The 19,084-nt window shown below is 43.2% G+C and overlaps 3 protein-coding genes across 4 annotated transcripts in view; 2 read left to right on the top strand and 1 right to left on the bottom strand.

Annotated features, from left to right (window-relative positions):
• Positions 1-19,084, top strand: part of LOC109397131 (NADH dehydrogenase [ubiquinone] 1 alpha subcomplex subunit 9, mitochondrial) — a 440,561-nt gene that overhangs the window by 140,226 nt on the left and 281,251 nt on the right. The gene's annotated exons all lie outside the window — the stretch shown is intronic.
• The window catches only part of LOC109409839 (unconventional myosin IC), a 174,805-nt gene that overhangs the window by 30,034 nt on the left and 125,687 nt on the right, over positions 1-19,084 (top strand). The gene's annotated exons all lie outside the window — the stretch shown is intronic.
• On the bottom strand, positions 7,190-9,480 carry LOC134290937 (uncharacterized). Its single transcript, XM_062858170.1, has 2 exons — positions 8,229-9,480; positions 7,190-7,512 (listed from the first exon to the last, which is right to left on the bottom strand). The coding sequence occupies exons 1-2, from the start codon at positions 9,478-9,480 to the stop codon at positions 7,190-7,192; spliced, it is 1,575 nt and encodes a 524-aa protein (XP_062714154.1).

Raw genomic sequence — 19,084 nt, 5'->3', positions numbered from 1 at the left:
CTTTAGATCCAGTTGTCGGCCGATATTATTCCGATCAATTGGAATGGCATGCCATAACGATGAAATGCGCCTACTGATATTGGTGATTTGAGTTACATTTAATCAAAGTCCATTGTACGTGTTGCGACACTACGCTTCATTCGGGAATGCACCGATGGATTCCACGAATAATCTATAGATACATCTGATATATCTGGGGCAATTGTGAGGCGCTTTTGAACTGGAGTTATCTTGAGTGAAAGATTGCCACCCTCAGAAAAAAAAACACCGCTGGAATACTAAAAGGATCGGATTAGAAATGACCGAAAATTCAATATTTTTGTTATCTACAGAAAGACTTCGCATTCGTAATTGATACCAATAATTATGGCAATAAAATTGCATTTAATTGGGTAAGTAGTATTTTTCTGAAGATTTATTCAACTGCCCCCAACTTTGAAATTGCCGCAATTTTATTACCCAACCTGCCCTTATAACAGCTACAGGTTCGGTCCAAATCAGTTGTGAAGTGCTCAATAAATACATCGAATACTATTCGTTTCATTTATTAGTCAAAAAGTTTAATTTTCAATCTAAAACTTGCATTTTCTATATTAACTCCATAGTTCTCTCTGTATCGTTTCAAATAGTGACGTCACCAAGGTCACCTCGAATGTTTACTTTCCGAAGCAGTCACTAATACTATTGCAATTGATCTTCTTCCTCACCTGTAATATACTCTCATTGAGTGAGCACTAGTTGGAGAGAGCATACTTCTATCACGCCAAGGAACCGGAGTGAGAGCCTTTTCAATCGGATATGGGTGCAAGGAAAATATCACAGGCTGCTTTATCCGGATAATATCGCTGTGTGATAGATCGTTACTCGCGTGAGTGAGGGAAAAATTTGATGCCTGCATGGCACTCTTAATTCATAAAGTTCAAATTAAATATGTAATCAATAAGCAATCTCGTATGCCAAAATTCGACGTTCATTTGCTTTCCGACTTTGTGCTATATTACCGGTTAACCGTTAACCGGGTAAAATTTTATAGCCCCGGTATTTCCTGGATCCCACTACCATCTGGTAGTTTCACGATATTTACTTAAAATTTCAAAAATGAGTGGAGAGGAAGAACGCTATTAAGTCTATTTTGTTAGCTTTCGATATTGCAGTACACTAAAGGCTAGATGATGATTAGAGGAGCTGTCCAAACGCATGGGTTTATTGTTATAAATGATTTTAGGCACTAAACGTATGAATACACTCGCTTGACACTTCTTCGACATATTTTCGAAAAAAGCGTGCTTTTATGAAGATACGGTAAACATGGCACCTCTTTAACGTCAAATGGGGACTGGATAACAAGTTGAACTAAACTAAACTTAACTAAAAGGTTATGTGCACTCGATAATTTGCTTGACCCAATCTCACCCCCATTCTTAATATTTAGACATAGGGTCGAAAATATTGAATTTTTTAATAAAAAGTGCATTGGCAGCACACTTTTTTCATTGCATCAACCAGGTAATACCTACAGCTAACCACTTATAAGAGAATGTATGGTTAGGTGCTTCTGTGAACCATTGCGAAGGAGAATTTTTTTCAGGGTGATTTACTAGTAGTTTGATCATATAAGTTTAGCCACAAATTAAAAAAAAAACGATTATTGCTAAACTTCTTATTCTGCATCATGACGTGTAAAAACATCTCCTCTTTGAAATAATATAAAGTTTTCTATATTAATTGGCGATAGTTGATGAGCTATTTCAAATTTTATGTTTCTCCGTTTTGACCCAATCTCACCCCCCAGACCCATTGCCACCCCCATCGACGGTACGTTTTATTTTGTACAAAATAAAACGGCTCCGTACTTTACCAATGCAGGATCTCATATTTTTTCTCTTCTGGTCATAGTTGCTACTAGCAATGGGGAGGACAGGAACCTAATTTGTTTCAACTTAAAACTATTACTCGTTAAGACGAAATACCAATGAAATGGCGTGAGTGCCAGCTGAAATTGACTTACGACACATAAGCGATCAGCAGAGAAGGATAAAGGACAGTTAGTTCCGAAACATATGCTGTATTTGGTGTATGTTAGTTGCCCTTTCAATAAATAAATTTACTTTGAAAATCCTAATTACAGATGTGAAATGAATTGAATTTTATTTTGTATGAGAACTTATTGGACACGGTGTAACTCTTTCCAAGTGAGTGTTCCCATCTCTGCTCCTAGGTACATACTGCAATTCAACAGCTTGCAAGTTAATACTTGCAAGCGAGTAGAATCCAGCTACAAGATTCTGGTTTCATGCCGACCTAGGCACCTGTGTGCAGTGCACGATGTGGTGAGAATGCAATTCTTTCTTTAGCGTTGCTTTCTTTGAAACAGCCCAGTTCGGAGCGCCACGCCGAGCCGGCACTGCTGTATCACCGTATAGGGTAAAAGGGTATAATACGCCCCACCGGGGCAAAACGCCCCCTTCATTTCCTACCGATTCAAGCGTTTTTTGCATGTGGGATCGATTGGAAATCTTAAATATTGATGATTAATTGCCATCAAGCTGGTCCGTTAGTTGATTGGTATGGAAAAGCAATAAAAATATCAAAAAGTCTGAAATCGAGGCTTTTGGCGTAATATTTTACCTCTTGCAAGCTGGCTTCATTGTAAACGAAGCTAGTTCTGTTCGCTTATGTTATTTTGCAACTTTTATGCAGTTAAACACTTGTTAAAAGGCCCTCCTAGAATAAGCATGTGGTAGAATTATCCCCTGGTACAGTTTTATCACGGGGCTGGACGTTTTTCTTTTAATGGGTCGTATTGCCCCGTTTGTTTTGATAAGGTAAATTTTGGAACGTTTTCGGAAAACGTTTCAAAGCTTCCATAGCCGCCCATCCAGAGGTAAAGTTCTCATGCAACACTGCACTGACTTTAGAAATAACGATTTGCAGTGGACAATAGATGGAATAACGCGCCAATTTTAGATATATTGCCATTTCTGGTTAGGGGGGCATATTATACCTGTTTACCCTACCGGTGGTACGATAGCTTGATGCTCCGCCGTCGATGATGCAACCAAATGAATAGCGAAATGTGGTGTCTGCTGTGTGTTGTTGGCTGATTCATTATCGCCCGGTTTATTGGAAATAATTGAACTTGATAAAGTCAAATTGTCTGAGAGCTGCAAAATGACTTTGTATGCTTGCTTATAGTTCACGGCGACTCAATCATCGCTGCAGGAACCGATTTTTTCGATCGAAATCTGTTCATAATGGAAGGTCAGAAAAGGTTTGCATCTTGAGCAGTTCAAAATTGAATTGAACTCGCTTTCTTGAACTCATCGTTATAAAAACGTTCAATCAAGCTTCGAACTCTCCAATTCACATTTAATTCAAATGTTAATTTCATCACGATCGAAGGTGTCATGTAGGTACCTATAAAACGCCGAATATGCATTTCACATCTATCCAAGGGCAGTGAATTTGTCGTTAGGTTGACCGGCGTGAGTTGAGTGACTGCAACTTCAACGAGGTACATATACGAGGAAAGTAATAAAACCCCCTTCGAGCTTCCAGCTACCTCTCCCTGTAATAACCAACCTGGGGCACCACTCTTGATCACGATTGCGTTCGTTCCAAGAAGTGTATCGCTTTTTATTATATTTCATGGTAGGTATCCACTCAAAGCGGAGCATAAAGTCGACCAAGTGTCGCGACGACGTGATGATAGGCGTCACACGATGTGAAAGGCAGATGTGAAGAAACTATTCATGGCTAGATGTGTAGCACGTGCTCGAATTTGATTATAGCAGTGTACTGCATTCATCCTGGACTTCTTTAGATTAAATGGAAACATCTTCATTGGCAACCGTTCATAAACCACGTAGACACAAATTTGGTCATCTCAGAACACCACCCATCCTTTCATATTCCTCAGCAGTCGCAAGAACGAGGCCAGGACAACTCCAGACTGTTGGAGGATTGCGTCAGTCTTGTTGAGAAGTCAGAGAGAAGTCTCCAATCTTTGTGTTTTGGTATCCGACGGGAAGGAGGCAATCCTCACAACTGTGGTCTATAGCTGTACTACCTACGAAATTTGTGCGACTTGATTAATGCTTATTTTTACTTTTTCAGTGGTAACCAGGTAAATGATTAAACCATGACAATTTCTCGTACGCTTTTTCGCCAAGGAAAGCACCCCATTAAACCCTATCCAATTTCCAACTCCAGATATCTATGAAGTGGGCCAAGTTCTTGGACATATTCTGAGTAGATATCTAATCAACATTTCCTCCCCATCCCCGCTGATTGTAAGGACCTGGCCAGGTGTCGAGAGTTCGTTAAATGAAAGGTTTGTCAAGTCCCAGGCAACTTTTCTGGCGCATTAAACTTCTCAATCGACAGCCACCCCAGGATGTGTACGGTCGGCTATGCTATGCTATGCTATCTCAGAACACCACCCTCCCCCCTCGTAGACTTTTGTTCATACACAAATTTTGATTTTTGTGTGGAGCGTAGATTTTGGTCAGACCCAGTCCCGCCACCTCCCCCCAAACAGTCAACGTGGTTTATGAACAGCTCCTATTATATTTACCTGACAAAACGCCAACCGAGTTATGTAAAGGAATTTATCAAGAAGAGGGACAGCTGCACCACAGAGAAACAGATGTAACACTTAGAACAAATTAAAATGAAAAACATCGTCACGAAAACGTGTTTATCATGCAGTGTTTGGCCGAGCAACCCCTAGATGGCGGTAGTGAGTAAACGTCGAAAACCGATGTGAGCGCTGCGAGTGGCCAATCGGCCAACTACTAATTGTTTGCACTAACCGTTAAAAATGTGGTCGATGAAGAACAAGCAAAGTGTGACATCTGTTTCTTTGTGGCTGCACTTTACACAAAGAACCAATATGGAGTCTACTTTAGACCAACAGCCATCCTTAGTATGTAAGTGGCGGTGCTTTTCTACTTTTTAACAAAATTATCACGTGTTTTACGTTAATATGCTTTTGAATGGAGAGATAGGGTAGAATATAATGATGTTCAGGATTTCGAGAAGAAATCCTTTCAGGATTTCGAGAAGAAATCCTTTCAGGATTTCGAAAAGAAATCCTTTGAGGATTTCAAGAAGAAATCCTTTCAGGATTTCAAGAAGAAATCCTTTCAGGATTTCGAGAAGAAATCCTTTCAGGATTTCGAGAAGAAATCCTTTCAGGATTTCGAGAAGAAATCCTTTCAGGATTTCGAGAAGAAATCCTTTCAGGATTTCGAGAAGAAATCCTTTCAGGATTTCGAGAAGAAATCCTTTCAGGATTTCGAGAAGAAATCCTTTCAGGATTTCGAGAAGAAATCCTTTCAGGATTTCGAGAAGAAATCCTTTCAGGATTTCGAGAAGAAATTTTTTCAGGATTTCGAGAAGAAATCCTTTCAGGATTTCGAGAAGAAATCCTTTCAGGATTTCGAAAAGAAATCCTTTCAGGATTTCGAAAAGAAATCCTTTCAGGATTTCGAAAAGAAATCCTTTCAGGATTTCGAAAAGAAATCCTTTCAGGATTTCGAAAAGAAATCCTTTCAGGATTTCGAGAAGAAATCCTTTCAGGATTTCGAGAAGAAATCCTTTCAGGATTTCGAGAAGAAATCCTTTCAGGATTTCGAGAAGAAATCCTTTCAGGATTTCGAGAAGAAATCCTTTCAGGATTTCGAGAAGAAATCCTTTCAGGATTTCGAGAAGAAATCCTTTCAGGATTTCGAGAAGAAATCCTTTCAGGATTTCGAGAAGAAATCCTTTCAGGATTTCGAGAAGAAATCCTTTCAGGATTTCGAGAAGAAATCCTTTCAGGATTTCGAGAAGAAATCCTTTCAGGATTTCGAGAAGAAATCCTTTCAGGATTTCGAGAAGAAATCCTTTCAGGATTTCGAAAAGAAATCCTTTGAGGATTTCAAGAAGAAATCCTTTCAGGATTTCGAGAAGAAATCCTTTCAGGATTTCGAGAAGAAATCCTTTCAGGATTTCGAGAAGAAATCCTTTCAGGATTTCGAGAAGAAATCCTTTCAGGATTTCGAGAAGAAATCCTTTCAGGATTTCGAGAAGAAATCCTTTCAGGATTTCGAGAAGAAATCCTTTCAGGATTTCGAGAAGAAATCCTTTCAGGATTTCGAGAAGAAATCCTTTCAGGATTTCGAGAAGAAATCCTTTCAGGATTTCGAGAAGAAATTTTTTCAGGATTTCGAGAAGAAATCCTTTCAGGATTTCGAGAAGAAATCCTTTCAGGATTTCGAAAAGAAATCCTTCCAGGATTTCGAAAAGAAATCCTTTCAGGATTTCGAAAAGAAATCCTTTCAGGATTTCGAGAAGAAATCCTTTCAGGATTTCGAGAAGAAATCCTTTCAGGATTTCGAGAAGAAATCCTTTCAGGATTTCGAGAAGAAATCCTTTCAGGATTTCGAGAAGAAATCCTTTCAGGATTTCGAGAAGAAATCCTTTCAGGATTTCGAGAAGAAATCCTTTCAGGATTTCGAGAAGAAATCCTTTCAGGATTTCGAGAAGAAATCCTTTCAGGATTTCGAGAAGAAATCCTTTCAGGATTTCGAGAAGAAATCCTTTCAGGATTTCGAGAAGAAATCCTTTCAGGATTTCGAGAAGAAATCCTTTCAGGATTTCGAGAAGAAATCCTTTCAGGATTTCGAGAAAAAATCCTTTCAGGATTTCGAGAAGAAATCCTTTCAGGATTTCGAGAAGAAATCCTTTCAGGATTTCGAGAAGAAATCCTTTCAGGATTTCGAGAAGAAATCCTTTCAGGATTTCGAGAAGAAATCCTTTCAGGATTTCGAGAAGAAATCCTTTCAGGATTTCGAGAAGAAATCCTTTCAGGATTTCGAAGAGATAACCTTTCAGGATTTCGAGAAGAAATCCTTTCAGGATTTCGAGAAGAAATCATTTCAGGATTTTGAAAAGAAATCCTTTCAGGATTTCGAGAGAGAGGTACTCGTCGTCACATCCCCCCGCCCGTAAACCATTGTCATTGAATTCCGGTTTACCTCCAGCTTCGACGTCGAGTAACGCCAATTTGACCACGGGCCTCCTTAGGATGCCTTTCGCAGGCCTGCCACACCATCCACGATCAACATCAAATCTTCTTTAGTAATTTCCTTCACTTCTTCCAACCATTCCGACCTTCTAGATATTACCGGCAAATACTCTTTTATCAATCCTCTCCATATTCCATCCGACAAATGTTGCACTTCCATCCGTTCCTCAGGGTTGCTTGGTAGTCCGTTGGTAGTACTGGCTGTTGCTTGACTCCGTTTGAGCTCCCCAACAGGAAATGATTTGGAGTAAGAGACTCCTGCACGTCAGATTCCAGAGGTATATACGTTAGCGGCCGCGAATTTATCATTGCTTCCGCCTCGATGATGACCGTCTCCAAAACTTCGTCGTCTGGTCTTCGCTGCGCTTCCAGAATACCACCTATAGCCACTTTCATTGAGCGAACCATACGCTCCCACACTCCTCCCATGTGAGGAACGCCTGGTGGGTTGAACGACCACCGTGTTGTGGACGTTGTGGTGTTGGTGACCAAGGAAGATCGTGCCGTTATCGCTGAAGATCTCTGATGGTGCTCCTCGTCGTGACACGAACCTTCTAACGGCCATTACGCAAGACTCCTTCGACAGACTATGTACAACCTCAAGATGTACAGCCCGTATTGTCGAACAGGTGAATAGAGCCACCCACCGCTTAACAACGCTTCGTCAAACTTTCACCAGCACCGGACCGAAGAAGTAAACTCCAACAAAAGTAAACGGTCTTACATACAGGGTAACTCGTACTTTGCGCAACGGAGCCATACGGGGCGAGCTAGGAGTCGCCCGACGTATCTTACGTCAATCTTGCGATATCTTGAACACGACGGACCGCAGTTTCGGGATCTCGTAGAGTTGCCGCATCTCGTTGACGATCGTCTTACGGTTGCAATGGCGATAACGACGATGGAAATAGTCAACCAGAAGATTTTGGTAATGTGGCATGAGCTGCTTCGGGTTTTCCCTTTGATTTATGCAGCATTTCGGATTCCAACGTAAAGCACTTCGTTTGTGCTTGAATCCACAGCGATTTCTCGGCGCTGCGCAACTCCTCTTTTGTCAATAATCCTATCAATCGCGCTTCGCTTTGTCGAGATCGTTGGATGTTCTGAATTAATCGATGCACGTAAGCCATTGAACGGTGCAACTTTTCCCACTTACTGAATATATTTACGTCTACTAGCGCTGGCTCCACTGCTTCATCATGAACATTCAACGCCATTAGTTCCTCCTGCGTTGGTTCGTTTCGTTCACTACCACCTGGCCAATTGTCCTCGGATTGTCGAAGAAATTCCGGTCCTTGAAACCACCGATTTCCGGAGCGAACGGCCGGTCCATTTCCCCACTGCGTTGCGTCGTCAGCTACATTCTCTTTCGATGGCACCTTCCTCCATTCGTCGGCGTCCGTCATCGATAGAATTTCACCGATCCTAAATCCAACGTATTGGCGATACCGCCGCTGATCTGATCGTATCCAGGCAAGAACTGTATTTGAGTCAGTCCATAATACGCGCTTCGTTGCCTTGAGTGTATGCACGGTGATCACACTATTGTGCAGACGGGTGCCAGCTTGCAATTCGAGTTGAGGTTTCGTCAACATCTTCAACGGTGCTACTTTGGATTTTACCATTACTAGGCTAACTGCCGGACCTTCTGGTGTTTCAACTCGGAAATACACTGCATATGCATAGGCTGATTGGCTCGCATCGACGAATACATGGATCTGCAACTTGCAATAACTCTCTTCTGTGGCATCTTCGAAGTAGCAACGTGGGATTCGAAGAGTGCTCAATTCCGAAATCAGCTCGATCCACTTCTTCCACTGTAGCCAACTCTTTCCATCGATCGGATCATCCCAGCTGATTCCTGTTGCCCAGATTGCCTGCATCAAGATGCACCCGTGGATCACGAAAAACGATATGAGTCCCATCGGGTCGAAGAAGCTCATTACGGTGCGTAAGACTTCTCGTTTCGTAGGAACGTGTGACTCTTCAAGAACGTGTCGCAGATTGTCATGGAGGCAAACAGTGAATGTGAAGGTGTCGCTACTTGGGATCCACTTCATTCCTAGGACGGATTCTATCCGATCATCCTTTTCCACGCTGATTCTTTTTTCCGCCTCCTGCGATTCATCTCCAACCCGTGCTGCTATCGTTGTATCGTTTGACAAGAAATTCCGGAGCTCGAATCCACTTTCAGCAGCGTGTATACTCTTCACTTGACGACCAATCTCTACCACTTCCTCGACGGCTCCGAAGCTATCGAGGTAATCCAGGTAATCGTCCACATAATGACGGCGCACGATGGCTTCATCTGCCCGTGAATACACTGCTTCGAAATCTTTGGCGTTCAGATTTTTTATATACTGGGGACTACTTGGTGAACAGGCAGCCCCAAAGATAGCTACGTCCATTAACTAGGTAACTGGCTCTTGATGCGGCTGCGCCCTGAACAGGAACCTCTGGAATTGTCGATCTTCAGGTCGTATGATGAATCAATGAAACATTTTCTTGATGTCTCCGGTCAAAGCGTACCGAAACAGGCGAAAGTTTCCTACTACTGCCGGAAGTGATGCTAAGAAGTCTGGTCCTTTCAGCAAAGCAATGTTCAGGGACACTCCGTCGACTGTAGCTGCCACGTCCCAGATCATCCTCAATTTGTTCGGCTTCTTCGGGTTCACAACTATTCCCAGTGGTAGGTACCAGCACCGATCGGGGCTGGTAGTGCTCAGTTCCTCATGGGTGTCCTTGTGTGCCTATTGTTTCACCTCGTAATCTCGAATTTGCTCTCTAACGCGTTCGTATAACACTGTATCGTTCTTCAGCCGCCTTTCCAAAAAGCACAATCGTCGAAACGCCATGTTGCAACTGCTTGGAAACCGAGTATTGTCCGCCTTCCACAGCAGCCCAGTTTCGAAGGCTCCGCCGATTCTTCTGGTGGTTGTTTCAAGCAGCATTTTTGACCTCTTGTCCTCCTCCGATTCCAGAAGAGTAGTGGGATGCGTTACACCAGTGTTGTCTAGCGTAATGTAGTCACGAACCAGTTGATTGAGCCCCTGTTCCTGATTGGTCCATCCTCCAAAGTGAAGCCCACATACGACCGTTGACGCCGACGTTATTGCGCATCCGTAGATGCTCCACTCGATGCGGCACTTGGCGGCTATCGGTTCTACCCATCTTCCTTCTCTGATTTTTAACGGTACGGTGAGCTTCAAATTGTCAATACCAATCAAGAGTTTTGGAGATACCTTCTCGTAGCTTTGAATAGGTAGACCGCGTAGATGGGGGTATCGATCACACATTTCTTCGGAGTTCACTGTTTGCGATGGGATCAGTAATCCACCGACTGTACGAGCGTTGCTCAGTAGATACTGTTTCGTTGATCCTCTGCCTGAAATCTCAGCGCAGATCCGCCGCGATTTGGGCTCACTACGATTGATGTCCACTGCAAGTTCAGCGGTTCCATTGGTTCAGTGATTCCAAGTTGATCCGCTACGGTATCCTCCAACAGCGTAATTTTCGATCCTTCGTCCACAAAGGCGTAGATGTTTACTTCACAGCCCTTCCCGTATAGCGTCACGGGTATGATCCGGAACAATGGCCCTCCACTCGCTACCGACTCGTTCGCATGGCTAATAGACACCGCCGCATGAACTGCGACAATTCAACAGCGAATAATGTTTCAGCCGACAATCGTTGATTCCACATTCTTTCGCAGTCTTGCATGGCCACTTCTCTGAAAATTCACGATCTGGAAGCGGTCATCGAATTTGGATTAGTTGTGGACGATTTGGTGCAACATCTGAAGAACGCGGGACAGTAGACACATCTGGCTAATCCGGCCCTGATGCACGATCTGGTGGGAAAATTGCCTGTTGATTACAGACTCAAGTGGTCGGCGTACAAAAGCATGCAGTTCAACGTGGATTTGGATACGTTTGGGCAGTTCATGCCAACTTTAGTAGAGCTAGCCTATGACGTGGCGGATGATTTCTCAACCAACGAAAAACATAAGCAAAAGACCAAGGATCGGGCTCTCGTACAGACGCTCACAGAAACCACCGTGTCGTCAAAGAACATACCGATGAACGTTGTGGGTTCCCGTAATTCGAGAAAACCTTGTGCCCGGTCCACTGCAAGTTCAGCGGTTCCGTTGGTCCAGTGATTCCAAGTTGATCCACTACGGTCTCCTCCAACCATCGCGCACCGGGGAGTACTCGTCGTCACAAAAATATTGCTAGCAATTATCGCTTTCACAATTTCTCATTCCAATAAAGTTATTCTGAATCTAGCTAATATTACTATTGGAGGCTCCACTATAAAGACTGCGTGGCCGTTTTTATGTGAAACTTGCCAACAATTTCTCCACGATTTTGTTACAAATTGTGTTTGTGTTACATGTACTATTTTAACTGAAGTAACAGAGTATCATGAGATTTCATCTGTGTCATTTTGATTGCCTACTCTCAGAACCAGCTCTTTAGAATCGCTATAAATTTTTTGATCCTTCAGAGCACCCAAGGGATAAGATAGCTCAAGAGGAAGACCACATTATTGGCGACTCTTGTAGAAATCATACTACGCCACAGGATTCGAAACTACGGTAATCTTTCAAAAGAAACATTGAGAAACTCTGCCATATTCCACCGCCAGACAAAACAACAAATCGTCACCTTGAAGGCATGCAGAAAAATCATACTCAGAGAAACAAGACTACACGAGTATGTACCTCCACTATACTCTCGAAGCCGGGTGCCCGTTTCGTAGCACACGTACTAGGTACAGAGTATTATTCAATCCAACTCATCGTGCATCTTACAGAGCTGCCAAAAAGGCTGTAGGACCATATTCAGCTTTGCTCTGGTGCTTTGTGGTCCAGCAAGCTTGAAAAACTGGTTTTCCTTCTGGATGGAACGAAGAGGGCAGCAATCCATCTGCTCTGGGAGTTCCTTGCGAATGATGATGGTTTTGTTGTTACATATACCCATGTTCAGCATCGCCAGCATAGGGCGAGCCAGCGCACGCCGCAAAAGGAGTCGTTTGGCAAGGAGGCGAATCTATATATATAAAAATGAGTTTGACTTCCCTTTGAGGCAACAAAAGTCACGAACGGCTGAACCGATCAGAATGAATCTTGCATGGTTAGATTCGTATTCAAGGTGGCTGTGTTTATATGTAAAAAAAAGTTAGGAAAATGAGCTAAAAATGTAAGAAAATAGACAAAATGCTGATTTTTCATGACCTGGGAAGGAAATCAGCACGATCGAATTGAAACCAATCTAGAGTGCGGTGCTATTTTGAGCTCAACAGTTGTCAAACCACCACAAGACGGCAAGACAAAGTTTGCCGGGACAGCTAGTTACCTATATATAAATATCTCTCGCTTCGTCAAGGCGCTCATCTCGTGTGCGACCTCGAGGTGATTATCAGCTAATCGTAGCAGTGGCGGCGTCGATGCCCTCTGAAGGTGGTCTCTGGCTTTTATTCGCATGAGCTTGAGGATACGATAGTGCGAGCATCAATCACAAGTCGTAATTCAGCCAACTGGGCTCGCGACTATCCAGCACCAATTGATTGTTGATTTGTTGAGTTCACGTGACCGGGTGAAAAGCAGGTTTTAGCAATGATTTGCGAGATATTACATACGGTGATTTTGCTATCCTTTTTAATGCATCGTATATCTGCAATGCATATTGCCGTTTTTTTTTGGTAAATTTTAACTACGTCTTTCATTTGGAGCGATAATCATCGAGTTGAAAAAAAACTACTTAAGTAGCCGTAGAGCACTAGCTGAGAAGCAGGTTTTCTTTTTTTTCTTTATGGCTCGATGTTCTCTCTGGAACTAGGCCTGCCTCACTTCCACTTAGTGTTCTTTGTGCACTTCCACAGTTATAAAATGGAGGGCTTTCTTTGCCTGCCATTGCATGAATTTGTACATTGTGAGGCAATGACAATGATACGCTATTATGCCCAGGGAGTTGAGAAAATTTTCCCGACTGGAACGGGAATCGAACCCGCCGTCACCGGATTGGCGATCCATAGTCTTAACCTCTAGGCTAACTGGAGACCCTGAACCCCGAAACCTGGAGAAGCAGGTTTTGTCTTAGATGATACGTTACGCATCAACATATTGGTCATTTTCTTAGTTTTCACAATTTTATGATTTTGCCAGAAATATGCCAAAAAATGTCAACATTTGCAATAGTGCCCTTACATATTTGGTAATATATATTCTGTTTTTTTTTTCTTTTTTATAATCAAGTCCTGGCTTCAACCCATGATCCGTGCATTTCCTTAAGCTTACTTAACTGAACAGTTTCGCCTCTTCTATACACATAAAACTAATGTATAACCATTTGTACCTAGCCATCGCTTGAACAACAGGCAAACAGTCGTAACAAGCGTCTGTAAGTACCGGAGCAGGGAACCGAACATATGACCATGCCCTTATGAAGCGAACGAGTGCCCAACTACGCCACGAGCCCCGGCTTAGAATAGTTCTTGTAGTTGTTTTCTTGAGTGAATATTTAGATGAATTTCGGGTAGGTTATATGTATTGTTCAAAAAATAATTCAATACAGATACCGCCTAATTTTGTTCTGCTTTTTTAACGTCTGTTAAGTTCCCATTACAAGGATGCTGTCCATATTTCTACATTGAACAAACATTAAACGATGTGCCTCGTAACTGTGCAACGATGAAATTTTATAGGTCAATCGAAAGCGCAAGTCGAGATAAATGAGGAGAACTAGGTACCTACCAATCAAATCATTACCCAAAGCAAAGCGAGGATGGATGTTTGAAAAATTAAGCTGCAATAACCAATTGTGTCGATAAATATAGCCTAATTTCCAAATGGGTTAGGCGATTTTCTTTTGACCGCATGCTTCGTCTGCTATCATTTCTTCATTACACTCGCTAATATGCCTTTGGCTGTGAAACCTACCTACATTGTGTATCATGTTGAAATTCTTCTGGAGCAGCATCCCCGTCCAGAGTAAGATGCTCGATTACGTGCTGTGCGCAATCGAAGAGCCAAAAACGCCTCATAATCCAATTCACTCGCCGTCTGCAATGAGCCAAGTTTGTTTTCGATATTTGGATTTGCGGTTCAGTCTCAATACGTTGTTGCATCGGTTCCGAAATCGAATTCTGTTCGCGAAGATGCTCATTTACTCACGATCGTTATGTTGTACGATTTTTCCTATGTCCACATAAAATGCAACATAACAAGCACATAATCCAAAAAAGCGATGCTTCCAACTGTACTAGATCGAATTGCCAAATTCGAATCACTTTTACTTTTCGCCTTCAATTTCGCTCAATTAGAGGGAAAAAAAAACTCATAAGCTTATGTAACCGAAATCTAAAATGCCGCACAAATTGAGATGATCGCCAAGCAAGCGGCCACTTTTAATTATCGCACGGAAGCAATGGGCCTTCCGTCGTCGTCGTCGTCGTCGCCGCTGCCACCACCATCAAGTGGCTACTCTTTTGGTGCTGGTTGGCACGCACCTGATGATCTTGATTTGAACAATATGACTGATGAGTGGAGAAGGACCACACATCGCTCGCATTGCGATTCCCGAGCAGGAGAAAATAGCCGAAGAATACCAAACTCAGGTATGGAAAACCGAATACCTACAACCTGAATGAGGTATTAAGTAGCCCTGCATAAGAGGTAAAATACCTAAAATAATAACTAATGTGTATTCTGTGCATAACGCGTGAATAATGATATCAGGTATGGCAATACCTAAATAATAATCGGCAATATTTCCATACAAATAGCGATTTTCCCATAATTCAATAATACCTCAGGCAGTCCTCAACACCAAACTAATAACTCGTTGAGGTATTGTATCAATACCCACAAAATACCAAAATAAGTTATGTTCAATACCTGGACAACCCACCAATACCTTGTCTTGGTATGATACCTGACTTTGGTATGCTCTAGTTATGTGGCAGTTATTCATTCCTGCTCGGGTTGCGGTAGCCAGCAGCCAGCAGCCAGTGGCGCCAAGTATCTTGTGCAGTATGAAGAGTTGGACAAACATTGACACTTCTCTTTTCGTTTTGTTTTCTGCCGTTTTTGAATCTTGCATACTGCTTGGCCATTTGGTTCATTTGAAGGCCACAAGATTCGGCCGTGGGGATTGTCTTTGTTTGAATCCAATCAGCGGCGACGCAATTGCAAATTGAGAAAGTGCCTATGCAGATACATTTATACAAAATGTGAGAAAAGATCCGAAGGACAATTTTTAGTTCAGGTAAAGGCGGAAATCTCCAAAAACAAACAAACAAACAAAATTTATAACTTTATTTACTTACATTCTAGTGTAGATTTCCGTAACTGGAAAAGGCTCAACCGTCAGCCTCATTTTTCTATCTCAAGTTTTTTTTTATCTGTATTAACGAGATTTTTAGCCCTAGGCTAGTTCATCTCGGGACCCACGTTTTACTTCCCTTCCGAAGGAAGAACTCACATTTTGCGAGTTTTGTCGGGAGTGGGATTCGATCCCAGGTCCTCGGCGTGATAGTCAAGTGTTCTAACCATCACACCAGGTCCGCTCTCAAGTTTATTGTTCTAATTCCTGCAGTGTTCCCAGATTTAAACAAACAAACAAACTCCCCCCTTCTTAAAACGCCTCTGAGATCTCCTGGCCTGAGATCACCTGGAACTTCACTAACACTGAATCGCTGACACGCACTGAAGCATCCCTGAGGTCACTAGAAGTCCGATGGAACCGATTGAAACTTTCCTGAGACACCCTGAAACGCCCCTCAGAGCCTCCTGAAACTCCATGACACCTCCTAAGACGACTGTGAGACCCCCTTAAACGCCCCGAGTTCTTTCGGTACCCCATGAAATACCCCGAGTCTAACTTGAAACGTCCCTGAAATCTCCTAGTAGCCTCCTAATCGTCGTACCCCTAATCGTCTCTGAGCCCATATGGAACATCCCTGGAATCTTTTGAAATCCTTAAATTTTTCCCAGTTTTTTGTGTTTTGTTCCTGGCCATCTGGCAGACGAAAGCCGGCAAGCTGGTATCAACACTATAAGGCGACGAAAACGCTAAGCCAAAGATACCGCCCGGATGAGCTTCAGAGAACCCTTAACCCCAGTCCTTTCCAAGCCCATCCTTAGAACATTGTGATTTACCAACCTCGAGCTGCCACGAGTACCCTGGCTCCGACCTATACTAACTATGGTATATAAGATTTGTACATATCATATAAGTTGAAGTTTGGCTCCGCAAAGCGTTAAACGTGATTGAGCTCCAAATAAATGAACTAGATAAAAAAAAGAGATTCTTCAAAGTGCTCCTGAACCCTTGAAATTTCCTGGAGCCCCCTTAAACCTCTGAAACCCTCTGACAACCCTGAGATCCCTTTAAATGCACCTGACACATCATCGAACTCCTTGTAACCTCTGGGACCCTCTTGAAATGCCCTTGAAATGTCGTGGTACCCCCTAAAATTTCTTGAAATGCCCTGAGTCCATCTGAAGCTCCCCTGGAACCCTTGCGACCCCTTGAAAACCCCCTGAGGCTATCTCGAATCCCCCTCCTGAGACCTCCTGAAACTCCATCGGAAATCTTGAAGGCCTCTGAAAATCTCCAGAAATGCACCGGAGACCGGAGACCCCTGAAATCCTCTGGGATCCCTTTGAAACGTCTATGGGACCTCCTGGCACCCTCTAGAATTCACTGAAACGCATCTGAGACCCTCTAAAATGCCTCTGGGACTTCCCTAAAAATTCCTGAGCCCCATGGAAACTCCCTAAAATCCCTTGGAAAGCCCCTGATATCTCATGGTATCCCCCAAAATTTCCTGAAACGCTCCTGAGACTACCTGGAGTTCTTCTGAAATCTCCTGTGACCCCTTGAAGCGCCCCAGATGCCTTCTTGAATTCCCTCACCCCCAAGACCCCCTAAAACTTCATCGAACCGCTAGAAAGCCTCTGAAAATCCCCTGAAACGCTCCGAAGACGTTTCCGCAACTAGAAACATTGCTCCGAAACCAGCCAATACATACTTAAACACGGTTAGCGTTTCTCCAGCTGCCCCAGTTCGCATGACCAATGGTGGTGGTACCAACATGCACATCAGCAGAAACAGCAGCTTCAAGAACAACGTTTGCAACAACAGCGTCAGCAACAACAACAAATACTGCAACAACAGTGTCAGCAGCAACTGCTGATGCAGCAAGCTTAACCTGGTCAACCACAATCCACGATCGTTGCTGGCCAGATCAACCCAGCTCTTCAGTTGCCCACGTTGTTGGCTTTGCTACAAAACATGAAGATTCTCCACTAGGCAAGTCTCGCAAGAACTTCGCGAAGGCAAGCTGTTGTCTGGCGTGAAAATTTGCCAGCACAATGTCAACAAGATCAACACGCTGACCAATTCCAATTCGTTCAAAAACATTCGCAATCTCAAGGAACGTATCATACCTACTGACGTACGCCATCGGGCGGTTCAAGACCTAGCAGGAGAAGTGTGAAGAAGATGGGCTTCGTCAAGGAGTCGGACTTTGTGATGATGGGCGAACAGATTTGCAATCGTAATCCAGGTGAAGAGTGATGACGAGGACGAGATCATCGAGCAGAACCGAACAGTCATTACGCTGGACTCCAATGACAAGGACGATGGTGCCAACAAGAAAAAAAAGGACGACCAAGCGAACAAGAGCACTCCATGTCCAAAGGGAAGCGAAGCTACCGTGGTAGCTATTCTGCAGGACAAGGAAGACAGCGTTGAGCAGGTCGTTTCAGCAGAAAACGAAACCTCAAGCAAAGGTGATACGGCAATGGATCAATCCGCCGATATCGAAGATATCTTCACCGCTAAAGAAGTCATTAACGTGGATTCGGCGGAATCAATCGCCTAGAAGACCAACAATGTTGATAACAACAAGAGCGACGACGATCTGGTGGAAATTATCGATGGCGATGAAAGCGATGAACCACAGAAAGAAGTCGCTCCAGAAACCCACGGAGCACCGAAAAAGCAACTGAGAATCCCGAATAAACTTCGGAAATACACAAAGAAACCGCTGTGGTATCTAAAGAAGGTGAAGAGAAAAACAGCGACGCGGTGGAAGTCGTCGACTCGAACGAAGGTGAGTCAGTGCAAGAAAAGACAGACAATGCATCGGCCAACAAAGAAATGGTCGTTGTTGTGGCAATGTCTGACGAAGAAAAGCAAGAGACCACCGTTACTGAGGACGAAGAACCGATACAAGAGAAAGTGGCCTATAACATGACAAACAAGAAGCAATTTCTGAAGAAGATAAGCAAGAATCAACTACGGCAGAAGCTACGGTTGCAGACAGCAGACAGAAGAATCACAGGAGACGGAGATGGACTCAACACAGGTTGAACCAACTGAACCCGTTGAAACCAGTAAAGAAGTTGAGAATAAAGAAAATGAATCTCCGAAGGAGATAGTCTTGGAAGCAGTGGAAAGCGATGAGACTACACTGCCGTTCTACGCATAATTGTCCCATGTTACATGAGATTCCCATATAACATGGGACAATTGGGCGTAGAAGATGGAAGTGGACGAGGACGAAGGTCTGTCGGCGGACGTGATCATCAGATGAAGCTTGTTGCTCCGTGGTGACAGAGGACTAGGCGGAGCAACCGATTTTGGCAGAGTGCAACGGCGTGTTAGAGGAAAACGGCACGGGTGATTCCAAAGTAATTGATGCAGAGTTGGATGAGATGGTCTTGGCTTGGCGATGAGATGATGGAGATGGGTAAGATGGCAGTCGCAGCAGCTGATTTGGAACATATTTATTCACCTGAGATGATCAGTGGTAATTTTTGAGTAGCATAAGCCAAGTTGTACAAATAGTGTTTTACGTAGAAGCAGTTGATAAACTTGTAACGGGGTGTAATAATTGTCACGTGGTTCTATATAATTTTGCAGTAAATAGTGTAACACTACTTTACAATGATAAACCCTATACAGTGTCGGACAAAACAATAAGACCACCGGTCCTATATCA

The sequence above is a fragment of the Aedes albopictus genome, chromosome 3 (genome assembly GCF_035046485.1).
Source record: "Aedes albopictus strain Foshan chromosome 3, AalbF5, whole genome shotgun sequence".
Classification (NCBI taxonomy): domain Eukaryota; kingdom Metazoa; phylum Arthropoda; class Insecta; order Diptera; family Culicidae; genus Aedes; species Aedes albopictus.
This window is presented reverse-complemented; position numbering and strand designations above follow the sequence as displayed.

Excerpts from the sequence above, each read along its gene's own strand:
- LOC134290937 (XM_062858170.1), bottom strand. The coding sequence starts at position 9,480 with ATGGACGTAGCTATCTTTGGGGCTGCCTGTTCACCAAGTAGTCCCCAG. Across the intron at positions 7,513-8,228 it reads AGTAGACGTAAATATATTCA|GCGTTCCTCACATGGGAGGA; the intron begins GTAAGTGGGAAA and ends TCAACCCACCAG.